The sequence below is a fragment of the Papilio polytes genome, unplaced genomic scaffold (assembly GCF_000836215.1).
Source record: "Papilio polytes unplaced genomic scaffold, Ppol_1.0 DF823935.1, whole genome shotgun sequence".
Classification (NCBI taxonomy): domain Eukaryota; kingdom Metazoa; phylum Arthropoda; class Insecta; order Lepidoptera; family Papilionidae; genus Papilio; species Papilio polytes.
The window spans coordinates 503,764-514,782 of record NW_013525269.1 but is presented as its reverse complement, the minus strand read 5'-3'; the positions used below and the strand labels follow the sequence as shown (position 1 = coordinate 514,782).

Here is an 11,019-nt window from a genome sequence, read left to right as displayed (position 1 = left end):
TTACGCAAGAGACCCACGAGAAAGTTGTGGTACCTTTTATACGAAACATGAAGTATTTCATTATTTGGATCTTGTTTTGCACGATTATGAAGCCGGTCACGATGTCTCATACAGCGCATGAGTCCTGGTGTAATCCAGGGCTTAAGGTTGTATTGAGTTCTACTTAAACGGACTTCACATGTGTGCCTTTCTAAAGTAGTGATCAAAACATCGGTGAAAACTTTCACAGCTTCATGAATATTCGTGTTAGTAGTGACATCACTCCAGTCTTTCTCTAAAAGGTCTTTCTTTATACTCGCGAAGTCTCTTTTGAGTATTGTCCGGACTGGTCGACTTAGGTTCGCTTTATTAATACTAATTCCAGCCATAACAGGGAAATGATCAGTTATGCCAGATTGGCAAATTATACCTACTGGGGTTAGTTTGTGTTGTACGTCAGTGATAAATATGTGATCAAGACAAGACGTCCCTCTGGTAGGTTTTGTGATAGCCGGTACAAATCCATGCTCTGCAAGAAAGCATTGGTATTCTATGGTTCTAGGACTGGATGTATCCAATATATTAATGTTTAGGTCACCAGCTAGGATCAAAGGTACTCCATTACCATTTTTAATAGAATTTTCAATGGAAGACAAAAAATTATCGATGATTTTACATGACGGTGAGCGATAGATGGCGAAAATAGTAACTACATTATCTATATTAACCGCTAAACAATTTGCATCCTCGATGTTGGGCTCCGAGGTTGTCGAGTTCCATACATCACAAACGTAGACTACGACACCACTATTCTGATTTAAATTACGTTCCGTTTTAAACGAATTATAGCCTGGTATTTGTGGGATAATCGCGGTATCATTCAGCCAACATTCAGTCAAAATGAGAACATCGAGAGTTACATTCAAACGTGTGAGTGCTACGAGGAATGAGTCAAAGTTTTTTTGTATGCTTCGTATGTTAAGGGTAAGGATTTTGAGATTGTGGTTTGACGTAAAGTATTCTTTACATAACTCAATTTCATTAACAACACGTTTAATACAAAGTTTGACCAAATTTACGAGATATGGTGGCTAATGTAAGATTCTTTGATTCAAATACAAGGAAAATGATAAAGATAATGAATCGTACAAAAAAAATACAAAAACGTTGATACAAAAATTGTACGCAAAGTACGAGAAAAACAAACTCTGTTGTACTGAACAAACTTTATTTAAACTTGTGTAAATATAAATGTTGTTTACAATTTAAACTCGGCACCACAATACATTTTACAGAAAACCTTTCATTAGATATACAATTTATATTTCTACTGTAAATAAGGTCATAAGACCTTATAAAGTTAAGGGCCGCCATACACAGACTAGTTTAAGCAGAGCCTAGTGGGATAACCTGAAGCTGCCGTTATGGATTGCTTTAAACTCGTAAGGTTGCTTTTAACATGCGCAATTTTTTAACCTTATTTGTTTTTACGAAATTTCATTAGAAACTAACATTATAATCAGTAATTGATAACATTACGAGGATTTAATTATTAAAATATCAAGTGTTACTCTCTGTAATAAGATATCTATACATATAATAAAATTGGAGTGTCTGTAATATAAAAAAATCCAGATTTCGGGAAGATGATTTTTTTGTCTGTCAGTCCGCAAGCCGCGTTTGTACCGGACATCCTCCAAAACGGCTGGGCCGATTTCGACCGGACTTACGCTGAAGGGACAGTTGGGCATATTACAGGCTACTTTTTTTAAATATTTAGTGGTCGAAGTCGCGGGCAACAGCTAGTTGGTCATAATATTAATGGAAACAAATTAAGATCTAGAATAATCTAAATGATTACATGCCTCCATCACATATGATATACATGAATATGTTTACTTCTGTAAAATGTCGCAACGTAACAAACAATCGATGATAAATAAATAAATATTGCATGTTTAACAATACGAAGTGCCAGATAAAGACTAGTCATATTAAATTTACATTAACAAATCAACATACTGATTGGTGTTTGATATTATAACTTGTTTTGATAATTCCTTGTCATATAAAACAAATTCTATGAATAATTCCTTAGAAAGAAAACATAGAGGGTACTACAAGTCTGCGTATATGTATGTAACTCTCACACTTGGCATTCCAAGGTATGGTACCATATAAAACGGACGCCGTGTAAGTACATCTTACCCAGAACACTGGTAACGCTAAAACCGGCTTGAAAGCTATAAAATTTGTTTTCAATATTACGGATTTCTATTTAGCGAAGTTCTGACACCTTATATTTTCACAATGCAATTATAACACGAAATAATAGGAAGTAAACGTAAATAGCCCGCTCTTATGCAGTTTAGTAGTTTTTAAAGTTATATAATTAACTTGTTTTCAAAACGATAGATAAAACGTAACTAATTTCATAATTCTATGCTTTAACTTGCATAATTAAAAAACCTCGTCAAACTTGGTCAATTAACCGTATAATTATCGTTTATTTGTTGTGGGTTCAAGAAATTAAATATCAAGGTTAGAGTACATCTTTGTATTTTTTTGTTAATAAAGTTTAGTATCTTTGGCGGCGTCTTTTGTTTATTAAGCCTGTTAAAGAGTTGATTGTTTCGTGGTATTAAATTATCTGGACGACAAAGATTGTTGCTATTCCTAAATTACTGCATGTTTTGGAGACTTTGGACTGACAATATTACTTCTGACTGAACTTATATTAACTAAGTACTCCAAAGTGGTAGAGCCCGCTTTGACATCTTCGCACGAATGGACCGGCTCGCCCGGTGTAATACCACGACCACACAGAAAACAGGCGTAAAGTGGAAGTCGTCCGATGAGTGTGGTGTCGGGGGCATAATTTTAGTCTCTTTCCCTTTCCTTTCTAGGAAAAGTGGATTTGACGGTGAACGAGACGCATGGGAAGGGGAAATGTCTTCTTTATGTGCGTCTCCTCCGTCAATTAAGGGTAGGCAGCGCATCTGCAATTGCGGATGTTTATGGGCAGCGGTCGCTTTTCTTTTCGATGGATTTAGGTGGTCGCTTGCTCGTTTGCCACCTAATATTATAACAAAAATTAACCCCAAATTGCCGATAATAATTTACGCATAGTTTTATTAAGATATGGTTCACAACAATATTAATTTTATTTATTTATTTATTCCAAATACATTAAATACATTCTCTTTATTTTTTACTTTAGGTTCTTAAACCTTTTGGTTTGTGAGAACCCTGCATTCTCCGTGGGTAGATTACATTTCTTTTACTTGCGACATTCACGCCTTATACGTTGCTATACAAACTAGGGACTTGAGACATTAGAGTTACGAGGTCAATATATGAAGGTCACCGCGAAGGCATTGAGGTTATATTGATAAAAGATCTAACTTCGAACAAAAGCAAGAGGTATGTAAAACGTTCGCCTAATCCTTGATAGTCATTTTACCAAAAGTCCTTGTGGATTATCATATGATCCGATAAAAAGTTGAATTATAATACTAATATGAGATAAGTCAAGTAATTACGTTTATCTTTACATACATATATTATATGTGATAGGAAATTGAGATATATTGGGAATATATTTGAATGCATCTGGTATCCGATTATTGTTGAAACATCACCATAATATTTTGTTAAACTATATTAAATATTATATAAAAATGGTAAACTATTCAATATAATAATAGAAAGCTGTGATTTATTATAATATATACATATACAAGATGGATTTTTCTTGTATAAACGCGATTAAACTGGAGAATTTCAGTTGAAGTGCTGTTACTGCAACTTGTTTGGTGAATAGTGGCTTAAAAACAGTTAATTTGGATTAGAAAATTATTTTAAACTCTTGCTTTTTTCTCGTAATTGCAGTGTAGGAAATAAAATCGTTTTCTCTTTATTTTTTCTTTATTCAACTTTATTTAATCTCTTTATTCAACGACTTGTAAAGTATTTTCAAATCTTCATGTCTTTAAAATCGTTAGGAAATGTTTAACTAAATTTATTTGTTGGTTTACCCCTTTCTGATTACCTTCTACAACTGAAATTAATCAAGACTGAAGGAATGATCGTATGCTTTTTGAACCTGAAGCGATAAGACGCGTAAATAAACCTTTCTCTTATCAATATCAATAAAATATCTTATCATTACGAATCACGGCTCAGTACAATATTCAACATTTCGGTGAACGGTTCTTCCATGCGTAGTTATTCGTGTTAAAAAGAATTCCGAGTCTAGTTGTGGTCGTGTTTTTTTTACTCTTTTTGGAAATGAAGGAATTCTTTCCTGGCAATATTAAATAATGGTAGGTAATAATTTACAATAACTAAATGTTTATTTAAAAAATATAAGTATAGCCATTTAAGTTGTGAAAAAACAAATTGTGTTTCATGTGACTAATCTTTTTATGGTATAGTTATTGCGACGAAGTTTTATATCAAATGATTCTTTCTATTGTGTCCACGATTTAACACGTCTACTGCGGCAAGTAAAATCATAATTCTTCATCTGGTGGGGCCAAAATGCGCCCCCAATGATATTTCCGTCAGTGCGTGGCAGGCCTTTTTAGACCTACTAGGATAGATTAAATTGCTATAACTTTGTGGAAACATAATATATACATTTTATGTAATGTAATTTTTACACCTAAGATAATCGTTTCGCACTACCGAAAGGGACATAGTTTTCTTCCTCCGCACCAGTTTAAGTGCTGTGTCAACCGCGGCCTGTTACGCAGTGAATGTGTTAATATTTGCGTCGTTTTTACATATTTTGCTGAAAAAAATGAATATCGCAAGCAAAAAAGTTCAGCATTTAGCACTTTTACGCAAATTTTACGATTTAACCGTTAGTTGATAAAGGTCCTTGCCCTCTGTTACTGTGTTAAATATTCCGTTAATTCAAAATGTTATGTGAATTTACATGTTACACTTTTGCAGTTTATTGTTTTAGTTTTTTAATAAATTAGGTATCTAGATACAGCATTATTTTCTTTTCTTTGTTGTATCCTAGTTGTATAGTTTACGCGGCAATAAATTAATTTATTTAATCTGTAAACGGGGTATTAATTTTGAGTTATTTTCCATGACTCGGTAAGTCTTTTTTGAGAGAAATATTTTTTTTATAGTGATATAATCTTACTTCTTACTAATATTATAAATGCGAATGTTTAGATGGATGTTTGTTAGTTTGTAGACTAAACGGCTGAATGGATTTTATGAAATTTTGAATATCTGTAGAGCATAGCCTGGAAGAACACATAGGGTACTCGTATTTGATTTTTTTAAAACCGTGCGGATGGAGTCGCGGGCGATAATTTAGATGATTAATATGAAACGTATTTATACCGATAGATAACTTACATTTTCGTTGATAAGTTTATCGCATTTTTAATGACACAATGATAAAATATTCGAGGATTTACGCTTTAATTGTCAGTAAAATATTGCGATATCGATATACCTGGTCGAAAGTGGTTCAATATTCTTGTATTAATTATGAATATTGCTAAGTTTTATTGTAAATCGGAGAAAAAAAACGTTTATTGTTTTTGATAGTTTTAAGGTTACAATCATAGTAATTAGTTAGTCAATTTATGAGTATTTAAGTATCCCACACTTTAGCTACTTGCCATTGGGAATGCGATGTGTAAATTTGCACAACACAATAGGGTAAAGTGAGTGCACGCGGTATCTTATCACAAGCAATGCGTTTTACAATTGGAAATAGCAAAATTAAGAGAAAATCAGAATTTTCTTAATTATAAAAGACATGTTTCCGTTCTCCCTTATCAGTGAAAAGTTACTAACTATTATTAATCTGTTATTTCTGATTTGGGTCGTTAATTTGTTGATTGTTGATTTCTGTTATTTTGGTTGTTTATTTCTGATTGTCGGTTTAATTATTGTTAGAGTGTAAGAGTAGTGTAAGAATTGTTCTAACAAAACTTAATAGATGTTTAAGGTAAGGTATGACCTATTTTCATTTTTTTTTTGTTTTTCCAATCGATTATCTACTAATATATCTGTACTAATATTATAAAGAGGAAAGATTTGTATGTATTTGATTCATGCAAAAACTAATAGGACGATTTGAAAATTTTATTCACCATTAGAAAGGTAATTTATCTGTGAGTAACATAGGCTATGTTTCAAATTATTTTTTTATTTAAGCGAAGTTGCAAGCAGCTAGTAAGGAATATTCTTCATTGAAAATTCTATAGTTTATTTTTTTGTTTCAGATAAAATGATTTGTCAGCAGTCTAAAGTAAAAAATCAACTTAGAAGTTAATGATAATTTAAGAAGTCAAAAAACATTAGAAAAATGAATACAAACGGAACACAAACACGGAGTAATGGTGTAAGTAAAAATATTTTTATTACATCGTCCTGTTTAATCTGTTTTAATATAAATGTTATAAATCATACTAATATTATAAATGCAAAAGTTTAGATAGATAGATGGATATTTGTTAGAGTTTGTAGTCTAAACGGCAGAACTGATTTCGATGAAATTTGGCATAGATATAGAGGATAGTCTGGAAGAACAGATAGGCTACTTGCATTTGTTTTTTAATTCCGCGCGGACGGAGTATCGGGCGAGAGCTTGTAATAGATAAAAACAATAAGGATGGGTAAAACGAAAACATTCCCAGAGGCATATTTACGATTTAAATCTGGCGTGATCGTGTTTCGACAGTGTAAACACACCTTTACATTGGTGTAAAGCAAATTGCATTCATAACTTGTTCAAACAGCGATAAGGTTTGTGTTAAACTGGTAATACGCAACTCCAGTTACAAATCATAAAAAATCATAATCAAAAACAGCTCGCTACTGATAAGATTTGCTGATTTAAATTTTTATAGCTTACGTCGATAAGATTCTTCTTTTATTATCTTTGTTTGACTAATGACTGAATATTATTTTGTTGATTTGACAAACATTTCGTTTTAGTTAGTCTCTACACCAAACACAACGTTTAATCTCGCAGATTTCCTCTGCAAAAACATTTATAAGAAGTATATTGTCCTCACTCTCATTCACTTTGAAAAAAAGAAATAACTAGCATATTTTTACACGTGTTTCGATAATGAAATCTCAATTTAAGTTAACAATAAAACTATTAACTCGGCCAATAAGACAATGTGTCATCTATTATTGTTTGTGATAAAATGTTCAACATAAGCCTCATGAAGTAAACTCAAACAATAAAAATAAAGGTGTTTGTTCATTACAATATTTTGCGACAATATTAAGTTGTACTCAGTATTTAAGGACCACCTTAAAAATGAGCATCTGACCGCATGTCTTCCTTAGTATAGAGTTAATACGAGAATCTTTAGTAAATTGTAATCAATAAATTCATTAATTAAACAACCCTTTATTGTTGCATTGAGAGTTAAAAGCAATGTTGTATTTAAAATACTTAGGGACTGTCCCACCAAATTGTAAATTATCTGATAACAATCCAACGTGTAAAATATGTGATGGAAATATCTGTTCCCTTATCTGACAGTGACCTCCTTTTTAAGTTATCTAAACCTCTATCAGCCAGTGGTGGGACAGGCCCTTAGTTTTTTAGGGTCGGACATTCAATGTGGTAGACATTCAAATGCTCAAAGCGATATTTGTTAGATAAGATATCAACGATTATAATTAAGATTGTTAAAATAAATGGTCATGGATAGTGTGTTCACACCCTTATTCCACTTATTTACTAACAGAATAGCTGTGGTGTGTGCGTGCGCATTCCGCTGTCGCCTTTTACTAGAGTGCGTATGTTGGAGTAAAAAGGTGTTGTAGTCAAAATTAAATTTAACTGAACAAAGTTAATATTTAGTAGAAATTTATGTTTTAAATATTACTTTAGACTTTGTGTTCCTATTATTGTATATAGTTGTGTTCAAGGTATTTTTGTGTCTTTTTAAATAGATTTTTGGGTTTGAATATTTAGCCAAGATAAAATACTATGTCAAAAAACAAACTGTGGATTTTGATGTAGTTTAGGTGTTTTTTTTTCAAATAAATGAAACCTACTAGATTTATACGTAGATATTAAAATCTCACTGATTTTATTGACTGATATTGGATTACAATAAATGATCAAAAATAATAAATAACATCGTTTATAGACAACAGATGGAACATTCGTCGAGATGGATGAAATGCAGAAAAAAGAGGAAGCAGACCCTAATGGAGCGGTGAGTAATATAAATTAATATGACAGCATGGTTAAGAGTATAAACACAGAAAGCTATAATAAGTCGTTAGATATTGATTTAAAATTAACAATTAAAATGTCAAGGAAACACGTTGATTTACTTTCAAAATGTTCTCTTATAATTTGGACTTCAACAAGGTAACATTCATTGCCGGTTGAGAATTCGTTCAATACTTCCTTTAAATTACAATTACTTTTTAAATTATGATTGTCTTGTGATCGTGTTTTATTGAAATCGGAATCATTCTGAACAATGTGCTTAATTTATAACTATTAAGGTTTTTTAACTCTTTTTTTATTTCTCTTCAGATAATCCACGAGAAGTTGGATTATGAGCCAAGTGGTTGGTTCGAGCTGACGCTGTCCAAGGCCGGTAGCTCCACCGAGGACTTCCTCAAGAAGAACAGCTCCGCAATGAAGACTATAGCCATATTTGTGCTAAACGGTCTCGTTGTTGGCTTCTTTTTCGGATGTCTATATTACTGGATGAACCATAGTACGTATTGAAGGTTTAGTCTACCCATTGTGGGATATTATACTATATAATCTTCCTCCTTATCCTACTCCCATAGTGGCATCAGGATTTTGTCCTCTACAGGCCTAACATAATTTCCTTTCTCTTTACCACCCTTTTCTATAAGGAGAGGATGCGAAGGGGAAGTGGATTTGACTGTAGAGGAGATGCATAGGAAGGGGAAATATTCTCTTTATGTGCGTCTCCTCCTCCGTCGTATAAGGGTAGGCAACGCATCTGCAATTGCGGATGTCTATGGGCAGCGGTCGCTTCGCTATTTTGGCGGATTCAGGTGGCCGATTGCTCATTTGCCACCTTATGTTATAAAAAAAACAAAACTCTATCATGCGCCATCTCAGTCATTACTCCTTTTAATCATGTCACCTTTCACGCAATCCATCTCTTTCTACGTCTACCTCTACCGGTGTACCACACTCATACCTAGTGGTCCCTGGTTACATGCGATTCTTACCTCCTCAAAACCCATACCAGGCTAATCTAATGCTTTGACTGTATTCTTATTAAAGAAACGTCTAATGTTTATCTTTTGTCTTACAGGCAACAAGCCTTTAGAACTTTGCCATGGATTTGGAAGTCTAATAGCCTTCCTTAGTATAGTATACTTCTTCGTGATTTACTTCCTTGTTGTGAAGAGGTACTTCGGAGAGTGGTTTGAAAAGGTGGTCTGGACGCGAGTGGAGACGATATCATATTGTCTTTGGAAAATGATGTAAGTGCTAATATTTATGAAGAATAAACGAGCCTATTAAAAGTTGTTGTTACACAGTTGGTTTTTCTGCATTGATGGTAAAGTTAAAATCGGAAAAAATACGTTTTTGGATTTGTCCGTTTCATCTTTACAACATTTACCTCCATCTAGTTACTTATCTCTGTATTTTTGAATAGTTTTTAATACATCTGTATTTATTTAGTGTGAAACATGTTTGTTGCAGATGGTTCCGCTGGTGTTTCTGTGTGTGCGTGCTGGCCGCGGTCGCCGTCTTCTTGTACCTCGACACCAGAGACGCGCCTGAAAGACTGATCTCACTTCTTGGTCTCATTGTTCTTTTATTATTAGGTACTTAGACTTTCGAAATTTCCGTTAGTAGTTACATAAGATCTTTTGGTTGTGATAATTTGTTGTGGTAATGAATTTTCGTAGTGAATATTTGGTAGTGAATTTAACAGTGGTAGTGCCCGCTTTAACATCTTCGCACGAATTGGCCGGCTCGCCCGGTGTAATACCACGACCACACAGAAAACAGGGGTGAAGTGGAAGCAATTCCGCGTTTCGTCTGATGAGTGTGGTGCCGGTAGCCTAATTTTTGTCACTTTTCCTTTCCACCCTTTTCTTAAGAGAATAGAAAGGAAAAGTGGATTAGGCGATGGAGGAGACGTCTGTGAAGGGGAAATATCCTCTTTGTGTGCGTCTCCTCTTCCGTCTTTTAAAGTAGACAACGCATCTGCAATTGCAACTGCAACGCGGATGTTTCGGGGGATTCAGGTGGCCGCTTGCTTGTTTGCCATCTTATATTATAAAAAAAAGAATTATTTTTTTTGAACAAATGTTAAATTATTAAATTATGCGAAATCCGAAGTGAGTTATTATTACAACTATTACTAACTTCGAAAATATCGCTTGTATTATTTTATTACTATTTATCCTTGGTATTTTATCTTAATAATAGGTAATATAATTAATGATTAGGATATAGATTACATATCTTGTAGATATCTTTATGATAAAAATTGATGTCATAAAAGTCATGAGATTATTAAATACTTTTTATCTCCAACAAATGACACCCAGACGAGCCCTTTAGTAAGCTTTCAATAGGTTTTTGTTTCGACTTTTAACTCCAAAAGTTACTTGTAATAGTTAGTTTTTAAGGACATTTAAAATTTAAGAGCCTGTTCCACCACAAGCTGATAGAGGCTCATAGCTTAAAAATGTCGTCACTGTCATAAAAAGGATCAAATACGATATAATAACATATTTTACACATTCGATTGTTTTCCCAACCGTCACCCCGCTATGTACCCACGTGGGGTCAGATGAGTATTTATACTCGGATTATTTATACGGAGTATTTATACGGATTTTAATCCGTCCCACCTTTTGAGACGAGTGGACGGCTGAAACTTATCTTATTTTTTAACCTGTCGATCTGTCCTTATTGGTTTTAGTGAGATTAAAAGGTGGGAAACTTTTTATTCTCATCTGTCCCCACGTGGGCACAGAGCGGGTTGACGGTTGGGAATAATCCTATCAGATAACTGTAAA

The 11,019-nt window shown here is 33.5% G+C and overlaps 1 protein-coding gene across 1 annotated transcript in view; it reads left to right on the top strand.

Moving 5' to 3' along the window:
- Positions 1-4,147: 4,147 nt before the first annotated feature.
- Positions 4,148-11,019, top strand: part of LOC106101786 — a 10,978-nt gene continuing 4,106 nt past the window's right edge. The window contains exons 1-7 of the mRNA XM_013281121.1: positions 4,148-4,304; positions 6,240-6,358; positions 8,133-8,201; positions 8,531-8,717; positions 9,294-9,465; positions 9,689-9,813; positions 9,912-9,925. Of these exons, the coding sequence (XP_013136575.1) occupies positions 6,323-6,358; positions 8,133-8,201; positions 8,531-8,717; positions 9,294-9,465; positions 9,689-9,813; positions 9,912-9,925 (603 nt within the window). The 5' untranslated portion in view covers positions 4,148-4,304; positions 6,240-6,322. The remainder of the gene's footprint in view (positions 4,305-6,239; positions 6,359-8,132; positions 8,202-8,530; positions 8,718-9,293; positions 9,466-9,688; positions 9,814-9,911; positions 9,926-11,019) is intronic.